Source organism: Musa acuminata, chromosome BXJ1-3, assembly GCF_036884655.1.
Source record: "Musa acuminata AAA Group cultivar baxijiao chromosome BXJ1-3, Cavendish_Baxijiao_AAA, whole genome shotgun sequence".
Taxonomy (NCBI): Eukaryota; Viridiplantae; Streptophyta; class Magnoliopsida; order Zingiberales; family Musaceae; genus Musa; species Musa acuminata.
In genome coordinates, this window is record NC_088329.1 from 6,517,926 (window position 1) to 6,532,552 (window position 14,627).

The 14,627-nt window shown below is 38.6% G+C and overlaps 2 protein-coding genes across 3 annotated transcripts; both read left to right on the forward strand.

The window, feature by feature from the left end:
- The first annotated feature begins 3,373 nt into the window (after positions 1–3,373).
- Positions 3,374–10,490, forward strand: LOC103977746 (SNF1-related protein kinase regulatory subunit beta-1). 2 transcript variants are annotated; one of them, XM_065121121.1, is made up of 5 exons: positions 3,374–3,873; positions 4,750–5,037; positions 9,248–9,429; positions 9,500–9,662; positions 9,832–10,490. In XM_065121121.1, the coding sequence occupies exons 1-5, from the start codon at positions 3,436–3,438 to the stop codon at positions 10,144–10,146; spliced, it is 1,386 nt and encodes a 461-aa protein (XP_064977193.1). In that variant the 5' UTR covers positions 3,374–3,435; the 3' UTR covers positions 10,147–10,490. The 2 variants fall into 2 exon arrangements, with proteins under 2 accessions (XP_064977193.1, XP_064977203.1); XM_065121131.1 differs by having other exon boundaries at positions 3,470–3,924.
- A 1,663-nt stretch (positions 10,491–12,153) lies between these two features.
- Positions 12,154–14,342, forward strand: LOC135619320 (calmodulin-1). Its single transcript, XM_065121220.1, has 2 exons — positions 12,154–12,340; positions 13,684–14,342. The coding sequence occupies exons 1-2, from the start codon at positions 12,265–12,267 to the stop codon at positions 14,055–14,057; spliced, it is 450 nt and encodes a 149-aa protein (XP_064977292.1). The 5' UTR covers positions 12,154–12,264; the 3' UTR covers positions 14,058–14,342.
- Positions 14,343–14,627: the final 285 nt, after the last annotated feature.

The window sequence follows — 14,627 nt, forward strand, 5'->3', positions numbered from 1 at the left end:
GCAGCTGAAATTTGCATCGTTTGATGGTTCCTTACATCCTGATCCGAACTTTATCATGCTTCTGTGATGGAAGATCAGTTAACCAGCGATAGTGGACAGGTAATATAATCTATTTTTCTGCTAATTATATCAGGTCAGAAATATGATTGTCTTTCTCTTTCATTTCTCCTGTTAATTCAGGTAACATGAGCATTAGGTAAAAACCAAATGAAAACAGGAATTATTAAAATTATCAATTTAGCTGAAACCAAACAGAAAAACACAAGTTTACAGATTATCTAGACAAAGAGTGAAGTTGGAAACTAGTGGCAGAGAAAGAAAACATAGAAAAGAATTAAAGATAGATTGCTATCTGCTAACTGCAATGAGTCCATTTTCCTAAAATAAAGGTCACTGAGGAATTGATAGGATGACCTGTGTAGACTGTTATTGCATGTCAGATATCATGTATGCATATGTATGAAACATTGGGCCAAAAACTTTATTTAGCAAATTGATTGCCATGGATTAATCCGAGTAAACTTGACATGGGACAGCAAATTCATTTTGCAGCGACCATATCTAGGACTTGTGACAATGTGATGTTACAACAATAGAAAAAAGGATTTTAGATTGGTGAACAATTTGATGTGTCACATGCAGACAGCCCCACAATAAAGTGTGTTCCACCTAAACTTGTTCTGCAACCACCATTCCAGGACCAGCATGAAAGAAGGGTGTCATTAGTATGGCTTCTCTCTTGGTTCACACTAGACTAGGTTCTCATCAGACACATCTTTTACATAGTTTTAATTCCTCTTTCCTGAAAAGATGTTTTTCTATGTAAGTCATGTTCATGTTACTGTTTGATCATAGTTTTCTGCATTAATGTCTCCAAGATAATTGGAAACATGACAATTATGGCTTTTATAGCACATAGGATTATCATGTGTTTTGCAACTTGCATAGCTCTTAGTATTTGCTCCTTGGTCAGGAGAGTAGAAAGGCTCAGTACTATTATTCTAGATCTTCAACAAGCCCTCAACTTGAGATGAAGATATTCTTGTTAAGCACCCGTAGTTAATGAATTAAAGACTGTCCCTACTGGCCCTATAGACAACAGGAGAGTCAGTCAACAGATAATTCAAGGTTCAAACAATCAATGTTGACTGGACTCAATCTTTTATTATGTTGGAGAATACTGTCATACCAAGTTAAATTATGTAACTTAAAAGAAGTAACACTTTGACCATGTACTAGAAATGAACAGAGCAGCCTTTTTTTTTTTATAGGACTTGAACCAAGAATCAGTACTCTGCTCCATGTCACAGGAAGGTGTGGGAGTAACCTGTCACTTATCTAATCCTCTTACCACACAATCCAAACTTAATTTCTAGCACAGTAAAGCAAAAAATAAAGGGAGCAGAAGAGGATAAGATCGACGCAGTGTCACTGTAGGCTTGAAAAGGAGAGTGTCTTGACAAAGTGTGGAATTTGTCCAGGACAAATTGGAAGCCAATTGGCTCTTCTGTTATCTTCTTCTCTTTTGTCAGCCTTGGGTATATTCACAGCATTTTCTTGTGCTAAAAATAGGACCAATTATGTGATGTTGGTGTTGTTTCACCATCCACTGCTGTCATTCGATGTTTATATGCTGCTAATTCGATAGTTGCGTCCGCCTACCGGCAACTCTTGTGTCAGCATATGAACTCGGCTTCTTTCTTTCTTTCTCTTTAGCCTCAGCTTTTAGCCGAGCCATCATGTCTCAGTTAACATCAGTGTTTGGCCGCCAAGTCACAACGGGAGATAGAAAACAAAGAAAGCACACAGTGGCCATTGAAAGGCCAAGCCACTTGGCCGCCAGGCAGCATCACGACAAGTTCCTCTATGAACAAGCAAAATTATTATTACTATGTTGGCACATTGAAAGGGTAAATCCAACCCTCTATATCACAACTGCTTTATGGTCACCCAACTGCAGGCACACAGTGGCCACCAACGCTGCCTGCCACACTCATCAACTTGATAGGGACCCCCTTCCAGAAAAGCTCACGTCCATTTCAATGAATAAAGCAGTCTGGCAGGCAGTGTGGGCGTGCGCTGCAAGTCGTCTCTGTTCACCCACTACTAGTGAGTTTGCATAAGAACGAGCTATCTTCTTTAGGATTCACGAATTCACCAAAGTAGCTAATGGATAAACTTTGTCTTAAATTAAAAAAGTATATTAACTTTTCGTCTTTGATCCAGAAAAGTATCTCTACGGTGTATGAACACCATACTCCTGTTTGTAATTTAGTGAAAGTTAACTGTAACTGGTTCATTGTATGTGCCCTCTTATAGACCTTCATTGAATGGAGGTTGCTTTCATGAATTGACACCAAAGAAATAGTGGATATGAGAACTAGGGGAAATAATTGTTTACACAGTGGTTGAATGCATCAAGCCGCTCATTGGATGTAGAAATGTGGATCTGAGACAATCATTGATGTGGAACCCCCATACAAAACAGATGGACAGTGACCCCCATTCAAGGAAAGGACTGGACGAGTGCCACAGGGTGGCATCATCTCCTCCAACTTGGGTGAATCAGTCCAAACTCAGAGAGAGAGAGAGAGAGACCAAGAAGAACATGGACTAGGTTAAAATAAGTGTTCTGATTCGTGTGTGTTGTGAGCATCAAGTGACGCAAAAAGGAAAAATAAGAGGGCACTACCTAATTCCCATGATTTTAATAATTTTAAGGTTTTCATAAATTATTTTAATTAAAATATTTTCAGGAGACTACAAGTGATCCAAGTCTTCCTAATTTTTGACTTAACTTAGTGATAAAAATGGTTATGGTTGAGAGACAAAAGATGTCTTCCACTCAAATAAAAACACTTTCCTTGTCATACAAAGTCACTATCTATTCAAAATCAAGCATTTAATATATAGATGACTTTCAAATAAGATATTTTCTCATCCAGCAATAAGATTTAAGTGGTTTATTAAATCATCTCTAAATAAGATTATCGCATAAGTCTCAACAATTGTGGACTGATCATATCCAGATCATGAGGCCCCAAAATCTATTTTCTTGGGGTTACGATAAAATATATATCGGGCTCCAATGAATCAACTTGACAGAGAGTGTCAACCTATTTGGGTCTTGCAATTATTTGCCTTACTTTTAGCGCCAAATACGCCCCAAGCCAGCCATGCAAGCCGCCTGACGCCGAGCCGAGCCAAGCCGTTGTTTCTCCGTCACGTCATCTTATCCCACGGCGGCAACGTCATCGTGTTCTCTCATCTTCTCCGGACGCCACGTGGCAAAAATATCGCCTAGTACACTATCTGCTCTCTCCCTTCGATGGCTCCACACCCTTGTCTCTCTATAAAGATTCCTGTTCCTTCCTCAACCCTCCCTGGTCAGACGCCCTCTCTCTCTCTCTCTCTCTCTCTTGCTGCTGCTGGAGGATGGAGAGACTCGGTGTCCACAGGAAGCGCCTCAAGCGATCCAAGGCGAAGACGAAGCCGATCAAGGTGGTGTACATAGCGAACCCAGTGAGGGTGACCACCAGCGCCGCCACGTTCCGTTCCCTCGTCCAGAAGCTCACCGGGCGGGACGCTGACACGGCCGAGCTCGACACGACGAGCTGCTCTTCACCGTCGGAGCCTGCAGATGATGCCTCGACGGCGTCTGCGCCGGCCTCGGTCGCGAGCCCCGACTCCAGTGGCTCGGTCCCGTCAGAGCCCAGCACGAGCGGCGGCGTGCAGCCGGATAACAGCCTGGTGGCTCCGGTGGAGGTGTTCGAAGAGGGCTTTGATGCACAGATGATGGGGAGCTTTCCTGGCTTCATATCTTCGATACTGTGTTATGAGCCTCGAGTCGCAGGACTTGAGGGTTTCACTCAAGTGTGAATTCTGGATGTGATTTGCCATGGCTGATGTTTATAGTTCCAGCTAGTATTGTCAATGCCCTTTACTTTGCATTTGCAAGCTAATTATTGCTTTGAGTGTGGAATTTTGTGAAAGATTTATTTATATAGCTAGAAAAGCATTGAGATTATACGTAGTAGATGTACATAAAATATGATTAGTAAAATCGGTTGCATATGTTATATGGATGAAAACTTCCTAAGTTATGAACAGTATCTTTTAACCATTGCCAGATTGATGGTTTATACTCTGTATACCACTCACTGTATCTTCCACTTATATCATAAAAATAAAATTAGAGACCTCTTGTGTTTTGACAACCACACTCTTAGCAATTTTAGATCAGCAAAATGGTGTAAAACTTAGATATATATAGAATTCAAAGTCAGAAAATAAAAGCAGTTATAACATAAAAGATTATTTAATTAGTCATCAAATTAAACCAAACATTATGTAGAAGAGACCACTGTGGTTAATTTTTCTTTTTTTTTTTTGTGTGTGTTTGACTATCACTTGTCTTAAATTTTATTTGGCACTAATAATTTTAGAAGCTCTCATATGATGGAAAGAAGTATATTAATAGTTAGGCATTTTTTTATTATTAGTATATTTCAAAATTCAAATTAATTATAGATAAACCATATTTGTAACTGTTAGTCTAAGTTTTTTGGATGGTTATTAATATCAAAATTATTTGAAGGGACATATAAGTTATATTAACAAATGTATAAGGGTAAATACGTTATTTCAAAACTTTGCGTACGCAAGAAAAGAAGTTTTTTTTTTTGTTTATTATAATTTTATCGGTTTTTAACCGTCTCTGAAGTCTCTCAGAAATCTCTCTCTCCGTAGCTCCTTTTCCGCCGCCTCTCGACACCCACTTCCCGCCGGTGGGCGCAGCCGCGGTCGCAGCAAAAGGAGCTTCGAATCCATCGGGTGGACAAGGGGGAGGCGATGGGGAACGTGAGCGGGAGGGATGAGATCGAGGACGGTGGCGACGATGACCCCTCCTTCCGATCGAGGTCCGATGCCGATCCCGGCTCCATCCACGTCAGCCGAATTCGATCGGTCGATTCTGCTGAGGGCTGGCCGCCGGAGAGTCCCGGACGATCCCGATCGCCTCTCGTATTCGCCCCCCAGGTGATGTTCACGAACGCCGTGTTGGTGATTCTTTGCCTGTTGATGATTTTTTTGATTATTTTCTTCTCAATTTAATGAATCCATCAACGAATTTAGACAGCTGAATTCAGAATTTTAGACAATAATGCCAGATTAGATTAGGCTATAAATGTGATGTGTTGATTATATTGGGAGGTGGCTACAACTTGTCATATTTTAGGTTATGACGTTGGTATTACTGATTTGAATGTGAAGTGAATAGGATATGAGGATGTTAATAGCTTTCAAGTTCGGTATTTGTTTTGTTTTGCATAAATAGACTGATAATGTTAGCGAGTTATTCCCCGTAATTGCTTTTCCAAGCTTGTGCGGAGGTAGAATATAAACGGAGTAGTAGTTACTTCCCTGTGAAATATTTGAACAATATTTTTCTTAGGATCATAGATTGGGTTATTATATGGCATGCTTCAAGAGTGTCACACCAGGATATGAAATCTTAAGGAAGTTTTCACTAAAGAAATTAGGTTTACTAGATTGATTTGATCATGGATTACGTTCATTACGTTGCCAGAGAGGTAATTATTCGACATTTGGCTATCTTTTATAATTGTATTTCAGAATTGCTACATTGAGGAGCTATTGCAATTGGTTGAGATATTAAGAATGCCAAAATGGAAGCCCGTTTTGCATATCTAGCAAGCAGAGAATTGCCAGAGCGATGTGGTTACATGACCATCTCCATGGATCCAGATGGTAGCCTACCACCTAGTGAAATTGTATATCCTGGATGATTAAATTTGCTTTGACAGGTTCTTGGCAGTTATAGTTGATCGTTAATTTTGCAAAACTGACTGAGGATCAATGCTTTCAATTTTGTGTAGTTGTTATTGGTTGAAGGTAACGTATTAGTTTCAGGGTATAAAGCATATGAAAGGGAGAGTTCCTTACTATTTGAGTATATGTATGGTCAAATATGGAAGTCTTTGTAAGAATCTGTAGAAAGTAGAAACTCAGCAATTAACCTATTTTTAAATATTATGAAATCTACAGGAAACCATATTGCTAGCAGTTCAAGCAACTGGAAAATAAAAGATATCTGAAACTTACAGAACATATCAGTCAATCTACAAGATGAGAAACTCAAAGCTCTAATCATTCTGAGCATGTATTGTCTCTTGCAGCTCTAGAGAAAAGGATTTATTTAGTGAACAATGACAGTAGTTTTGAAAAAGGAAGAAATTAATTAAGTAAATGTCCAGACTCAACCCATCTGAAATGCATGCACTTACCTGGTATCACCTAAAGCTCACTTATTTTACCTGGTTCACCCATGCTTACAGGATTATTTTATTAATTAGTGCACTTTATCATGATCTCTACAAATGACCATATGGGCTCTGGAAGTGATAAAGGTTGCCTCCATTTAAGGAGCTGCAATTGAGGGAACATACATTTCACATACAATTTTAAAATGTATTGATTTTATTGATAGATGGGCTAAATTATAAGTCAATTAATCTTGTGGCTGTGATAAGAGGTAGAAAATGTCCAAAACCAATTTGGATAATAATAGTAAAATACTTAAGCAAAATAAGAAAATGTAGGAATATGTTCACTTAATAGAGTTCATTGGCAGAAAATCATTTCCATGATTAATGCTGAGTAGTTGCCTTAGAATTCTCTTATTCCTTTTTTTTTTTTTTTGCATCTGGGCCCTTATTCTTTCTGGTCTAAATTGTGATGGTTTGAAGGGCATTGGGCATCAATTGGAAGGATTAGTACACTATGGATGTGAACCATGTCCGTGAGATTTTATATCTTCTTGTTGGTAGTTGGCATACAATTGTCAATTTTGAGTAGCTGCTAGAGTTTGCAATTGATTCCTTGGCTGTTTACAGTTTGTACAGGAACTTTAGTTTGGACCTCTCCAATTTGGATTTTATGTTATTGCTAAGTTGCACTTTATCTTTATGAATGTCATATGTTTACTTGATTATCAGTGGGATCATTTCTTTAGAGTTTTAATCTGCTTGGTTCTGTTCAATATGTGCTTATTAAATGCCATTTAGAAAGAATAATTTGATGGTTTCACAAATAGCTTTTTATAGTATTATTGTTCCTTTTAAGGAGGCTTGATTACTCCACATTGGTAGCGTTGGCCAATTCATATGGCACAGAATTGCAATAATCTATTGTTTCTGTTTTGAACCCTTTTTTTTATTTCAGGAATTTTCATTGTTCCCCCCGGTCTTTTGTGATTCTTGTTTATGTGATACTATAATAGTTATATAAAATTGAGAATGACCTTGTGCAATTTCCCAGCAAGTCTGGCCAGATCCTGTAGAAATGATTGTTTTGTGATCGAACCTGTTTACTCTGTGTTCAGATAAGGTGATCCTAAAAATTATGGTTGAGTTTATTTTCAGTGAAGGACCAAGATATAAGATTGATAATATATGTGCATATTCTACTTCATCTATGCTATTTACCATGTTGCAAATTCCTTTTATGGTTTTGCCCAGAAGTATTGGTTGTGATGGTGTCTCTTGTTTATATTTCTTTCTCAATTAAATTCACTTAGAAAGTTCATTGCATAATTCGTCACACTAAGTTAAAAGATACACCACACTCTGTTTTCAGTCTTAGAATAAAGTCACCTGGAATTGAATTAGCATTTGACACAGAACCTTTTCATAAGTTAGTGCAGCGGATGAAAGGTATTCATACATCCACTGATCTTGCATAAATGTTGTCAGCTGTTTCTTTTCCTTTTAATCTTTGTATGCCTCTATAATTGAAGCCACGATTGCGTTAATGAGCTATCACAACTTTTTTGCCAAAAGGTTTCTCTTTTACTTCTCTCAGACAGAGCACATGCGGAAACCACTTGATGCAAATGGGTGGAAAACTTGGCTTGCCTTGTTTTATAGTTGGCTTCTTTCTAGAGAGATAAGCTGCACCTAGAACACTTTCATATTTGCATATTTAGATTGCCAATAAAAATTGAAATAGGTAATTTACGATGTTTTTGGTGACCCATGCTTCCTCTTTTTCCTTTTGCTGTTTTATTACAGCATTTATCTTCTCTTTGATGTTGTCCTTGTTTTCTCAAAAAAATGATATCACCATTTATTTAAAATACTTTTGCTTTTTTTCAATCTTTTCTTTCAACCATAATCTTTTGTTTTATTACATTGACCTTCCCTAGACCCCGCATTAGCAGGAGCCTCATGCACTGGGTACGTCTTTTTTTTCTTTCAATCTTTTAAAGTATACTATAACAAAAATAACAAAAAAGTTATAAAGTTCCAACTATTTAGAATCAGCTACATGAATCTTTTGTTGTTACTTGTAAAGTATACATGTGAATAAATGCCTCATGTTTTGAAAAGGCAGGATAGTTCACCTATTTCAGACATGTCTACTTAAACTAGTGTTTGGTGGTTAAGCCTGTTCACTGGTGCTCCTTTCTTGGATGTTATCACAATTTAATATCTTCTGCTTTCCTGACCTCTATTCTCATAAAAAAATTTATTATGGTTTGCTTGTTTTCAGATAGGTAGAGTATATAGATGTTAAAACCATGTTGATCAATCTCACTAGGGTACAACGACTTTTATTTTCTCTAGCTAGTTGATTGAGCAATCATATTTATAGTATTTCACATAATTTTCTTTTGGGTGTTTGTTATACAGTTTTCAGCTGGTTGTTCTTTTCATTCTTGAATACTTTTAATTGAACAACATTGTAAAGAATTGTGCTTCCTGATTTAATTATTGTACATGAAAGAAGTATTGCAGTATATTAGTTCTATATGTTCACATTCTTCTAGTCTTTTATATGCTTGTGAATGGGTCATGGTCGATTGATCTTTCTTTAACAGTGGCCATTTCACATCCTTTCTTTATAATAATATATTGATATGACCACAAAAATGGGGACTTAAGAATAGAAATGCTTGTTCTGTTCATCTAATATACTTGATTATGAAGAACAGTTTAAAATCCGATGGCCAACATTGGAGCCATCTACGTATCATGCTTTAGAATTTTCTAATTGAATGCCATAATTCGAAAACATAATAAATAATTTGCAGATGTTAATTGTGATACGAGGCCCAAAATTGATCGAAACATGGCAGTTGTTTCATGTCTTACATGTTAGCAAATTTGCTGTAAGCTTGCATATCTATCACTGCTAAAATAATGAAATGGACAAATATGTGTTTCAGATTCCTGTACCTCCCCTTCCAGGAGCTGGTGATGCCCCTCGTTTATTTAATCAACAATGGGTGAATGAGCCTGATCAATCTTTGGATGGTCCCTTTGAAAAGGGAATCCCAACATTGATAACATGGAACCATGGAGGAAACGTGGTCTTGGTAGAAGGATCATGGGATAACTGGACCTCAAGGTATATTTGTTCCAAGACCCTTATGGAGAAATTAAAAAGAAAAAAATGCCAACTGTGTGCTGCTTTGCAGGAAGCATTTACAGAGATCAGGCAAGGACCATGCTATTTTGATGGTTCTCCCTTCTGGAGTTTACCAATACAAGTTCATTGTAGATGGCCAATTAAGATATACTCCTGATCTTCCTTTTGCAACCGATGGAATGGGGAGTATCACTAATATACTTGATGTTCATGTGAGTTATTTTTCCCTTGTAATGTGTGTTTCTGCAAGTGCATGTGTGACATGAAAAATGAAAGGTGTTTTTATAAGATTATCTTTAGCTGATTCCTGATAACAAAAACATTAAATTATCACACCATAATGGATCAAGATCTCCTCTTATTATTTTTTATTTTTCTCAGGATTATGTACCTGAAAATGTGGAGAGCATTTCTGAGTTTAACTTGCCACCATCTCCAAACTCCAGCTACAGTTGGTCGTTTCCAACGAATGAGGATTTCGCCAAAGTGCCACCAGCTGTGCCACCGCAGCTTCACCTTACCGTACTTGGGATGCAGAATACCGATGAAGCCTCACTGAAGCCTCAGCATGTGGTTCTCAACCACCTCTTCATAGAGAAGGGATCCTCCTCCCAATCAATGGTGGCACTTGGCCTGACGCACAGGTTTCAGTCCAAGTATGTGACTGTTGTCCTCTACAAACCCGTGAACAGGTGACACATGATCGCTCCTTTGGCACTACAGAAGCTTGTTGCTGTCGACATTGGTTCATGTGCTTTTGGTAATTGGCTATCAGTTGCTAGCATAAGTTCTCTCTTCTCAGGTACTTCCGCTTGTAGCTTTTGGTAATTGGCTATCAGTTGCTAGCATAAGTCCTCTCATCGTGCTTTGATCAAAATCGATCTGCTTGTCTTTGCTCCTCCACAATTCGTGCCTGCTCCTGAGTTAGATCTTGTTAAAAAATATTAGTCATTTTTCCTCTTATTATATCCTTTTTTTGCATTGTCAAGAACATGACATCCATCACTCTTCATAAAAAAGATTCAACTACTTCTAGTGTACCATTTATTATTAGCAGTGTAGTAATGGATATTTTTCATCCGAGAGTAAGATTGTTATTCGTAATTAAGAACAGGTTGTGATGGGGTACTCTACTCCTATCTCATCCAGAGGAGTTTCTTGAAAATTGAGTCTAATTTTATGTTTTCTTTTCAGAAAGAAAAATCACTTCATTTTACTGTTAGAGAACCAATAGGCAATTAAGAGTTTCTATAAAGATTAGTTGGAATATATGTTTTCCAGGTCCAACAGATTGACAAGCCACATGATTAAAATTCCTAGGAATACAATACCAGTGTGTATATATAGAGAAAAAAAGTGAGTAACAGAGTTGTGTCATGGAGAGTCGTATGGATGGACCCAAAGAAACAATGCAAGTTTCTTAACATATGAGATAACTTGTTGACTATCTGAGGGGGCATTCAAGTGTCGCACCTGCTTTTGTGAGACCATGAGGAGTATCTCTTTAAGACCATGAATGTTGACACTGAATGATACTCTTTTTCAGTACCAATTATTATTATTATTATTTGTTCAAGTGTAAGCATTATATACTTTTATGATTAATATATTATTACATAAGTAATCAATTTTAGGTTTAAATACACATCATGTACATTTAATAATAAAATTTTTATTTTTTCAAAAAATTTTATTATTTTTCTTGGCTTTAATATCCTACTTGCATGTGAGGTCCGCTCGTCGTCAAGTCGCAGGTCCACATGAAGCCGAAGGAAATGTTTAGGTTACCCGAACATGAAGAAGATTTCATGCGTTTAATCTCCTTCGATTTGAATCCAAACTTCATAATAATATTAATTGAAATTAAATATCACAAGGGAGCAAGACGATGATTTTATTATTATTAATATTATTTGGATCATCAAAATTTTAGTCAAACAACATCCCGGCGAAACCATCGACCATCCCTTGGTCGGCGTGTGACGTGGCACCGTCGCTCGCGGTCGACGACTGGACATGGGTCTTCCGCGTTCAATCCGCGTCGAGGGCAAAACGGGTATTTCATCCAACAAACACCCAAATGAAGAAAGTGAAACCCCAGGAACATCTGCGACACCCACGGGCGGAGAAGAGGAGCACCAAATTACGAAACAACCCCTGCGACGATCCCCGCCGAAATGACCAGTTTGCCCCCCTATGAGAAGTGCTCGTCGACGTGGGTCCCACACGAACCCGCGCGGGGTCCGCTGGCCGCGTCGCAACCGCCCGATGCCGCGATCAGACGGACGACGACGACGACGGCGTTCGTACGAAATCCACCGGCCGCCTGCCGTTTCGTGGATCTCGACGCCACGTTTGCCACGACTTGAGCACGACAGGTGCCACCTAAACTAGCAAAACCTTTCACCGAACCATTTGGTTGCGGCTACCTGTTTCGTCATTGGGTCCTCAGCAAGGGCCCAGAACTTGTAGCTGCTGTGGCCCACAGGTGGGGCTAAATGGAGCGGTCAAGGCATGGGGTGTCTGGCCCACCGATTTGGACGGTGGTGATCTGTGTCTACGTCCAGGGAAGGGACAGCCTGGGAGATCGACATCATCTTGAGGTTAAAATCGTCAACATGTTCTCTTTCTGAGATTTAGCAACACGAGGAGGGGCCTTTGTGGAAAAGGAAGACGTGACGTCCCGATATAAGAGCCGTCTAGGGCTAGAAATCCGTCGCCTACGGACTCATCATCGCGTTCATCACCTTTGTGCTTGTTCGCTGATCGGTCTCTCTTCGTCTCTCTGTCGCGAGATCGATCGCGGAGGCAGGAATGGCGGAGCAGCTCACGGACGACCAGATCGCTGAGTTCAAGGAGGCCTTTAGCTTGTTCGACAAGGATGGCGATGGTCTGAATCCCCCTGGATCCCATTTTGTTCTCCACCTCTTTTTTACTACTAGATCTGTGCCAAATCTTGTGATTTGACATTTTCTTATATGTTTATGTGATTTCTTTGATCGGATCTAATATTTGTTTGTCTGTATTTTTGGGTTCCGATGGTTGGGACGCAACTGATATCATCATCGATTATATGATCCCACACACTCCCTAATATCTTATCATTTTTGTGTGCTATTACTTTACTATGATGATTCATTGATAGGTTCTGTAATTATTTTCTAATTATGCTTTAAATATATTATTAATCACTCAAGCAATTTGTTTTTTTCAGAAAGTGAGGATTTGTTGAATGAGTTAGACTGCAACAATAACAAGTTGTCATTTCTTTGTTAGATTTATATGATAAATTAGTCAAAACTTAAGCTTAGTCTTCCGAATAATAATATACCGAACTAGAATCTGGATGACATCAATTGCTAGGTGGGAATCCTCTGGCCTTTTGGGTATGAGTCATGCTTAGGTTTCATAAATATATTGATTTTACTGACAGAGTCAAAGCTAGGTCATTGCGGCATGAAGTTGGCAGAGCAACTCAGTCCAACATAAGTAGTAATTGGATGCTATTATCTGCCCTGCAGTTATTAGTTGATACCAAGAATGTTTTGGAGAAAGAATAGAGTTACAGATGAAATTTTAGGTGGACTACAAAAAAATGTTGAACGTGTTTGAGGAGACTAAGCACTGATCTGCTTGTGTGTTACTTCTGAATGCTTGATCACTGTATGGTAATCATGCTACATTTTTATGCATCAGGATTTTTGGCATATAATGCCTAAGTGCTGTTTGCTTTATGCTGATGTTTAGCACCTTTATTATCATCTACCTTTCTGAGTCAGTTATTCATGCACTATATATGCTTCATTTTGAGCACTTAAGCTTGTAAAACCGTGGTTTTCTCATGTATACGATGAGTCAAGTTCTGCTACTAGTAGCAGTAACTATATGCCATTTATATGATCATGCAGATTAAAACCAAAGGAGCTTGAATATTTGGATAATCCGGTTGTATCTCGGCAGCCCATAGCTAGCCAATATCTTTATAGAATTTAAGGGTTACCCATATCTGCCTGTACATTATATGGAAGGTTCTACTCTACAAAAAAAAGAATAGGTCATTTTTTATGGAACTCAGTGGCATATATGAATATATTTTTTTTCTTACTAAATATTGGCTTGATTTGTAAGTTTCACTGTTTGGAATTAGATTTACGTATTAATTATGAAGAGTTGGAGAAGTAAGTTTCATATTGCTATATAAAGTTTTGAAGTGCTCTTATGGAATTACTATAGGTTGTATTACGACCAAGGAGCTTGGGACTGTGATGCGCTCTTTGGGTCAGAACCCTACAGAAGCAGAGCTGCAAGACATGATAAATGAGGTTGATGCTGATGGCAATGGTACTATTGACTTCCCAGAGTTTCTTAACTTGATGGCTCGCAAGATGAAGGATACCGATTCAGAAGAGGAGCTCAAGGAGGCCTTCCGAGTCTTTGACAAAGACCAGAATGGCTTTATCTCCGCTGCTGAACTTCGCCATGTCATGACCAACCTAGGAGAGAAGCTCACAGATGAGGAAGTCGATGAAATGATCCGCGAAGCCGATGTCGATGGTGATGGCCAGATCAACTACGAGGAATTTGTCAAAGTCATGATGGCCAAGTGAGTCCCCACCACAAAACAAAATAAACAAATGTGAGGAAATTTCATGGCGGATAAGTTGCATGATGTTGATCTGTTTCCTCAGTTACCTGAGTAGGTGAACTAAAGATGGGTGTCTCTCATGCTATCTTATGGTAATGGCTGTTTGTTCACCACTGCTTGTGTATCTGTCCCTTCTTCATTGGAGTGTTTGGTTTCAGCTGGAACTACATGTATGCTTCTCTTGTGTTGATCTTTCTTGTTCTAACATTATAAGTTCTGAACAATGAAGATATATTTTCTTCGCCAACCATGCACCAGTTTCATAGATCCTATTCTTATTATAACTCAATCAATCTCATCATCTGGCTTCTAATCATATGTAGTCTGTCAGGTGCTTGGGATGGTCCATTGAGTCTTTCCTTGGTTCTCAGCAGCAGTAGAAACAGTATTTGCAAGTTAATTGACCTTGTCTTGTCCCTCTTTATTCCTTGAATCGTATGAATCAAGAAAGATCAATGGAAGTCTTTGCCGGTGGTTCCTTCTCTTTAATTGCTTGACCAGATTGAATCTGAGGCTTATGTTTTCAAGACTT

What these genes read in the sequence shown, in the direction of transcription:
- LOC103977746 (XM_065121121.1), top strand. Translation starts at nt 3,436, where the DNA reads ATGGAGAGACTCGGTGTCCACAGGAAGCGCCTCAAGCGATCCAAGGCG. An exon ending in GACTTGAGGGTTTCACTCAA is followed by an intron (nt 3,874 to 4,749) that starts GTGTGAATTCTG and finishes CTCTCTCCGTAG; the next exon opens with CTCCTTTTCCGCCGCCTCTC. An exon ending in CTAATATACTTGATGTTCAT is followed by an intron (nt 9,663 to 9,831) that starts GTGAGTTATTTT and finishes TATTTTTCTCAG; the next exon opens with GATTATGTACCTGAAAATGT.
- LOC135619320 (XM_065121220.1), top strand. Translation starts at nt 12,265, where the DNA reads ATGGCGGAGCAGCTCACGGACGACCAGATCGCTGAGTTCAAGGAGGCC. An exon ending in GTTCGACAAGGATGGCGATG is followed by an intron (nt 12,341 to 13,683) that starts GTCTGAATCCCC and finishes GAATTACTATAG; the next exon opens with GTTGTATTACGACCAAGGAG.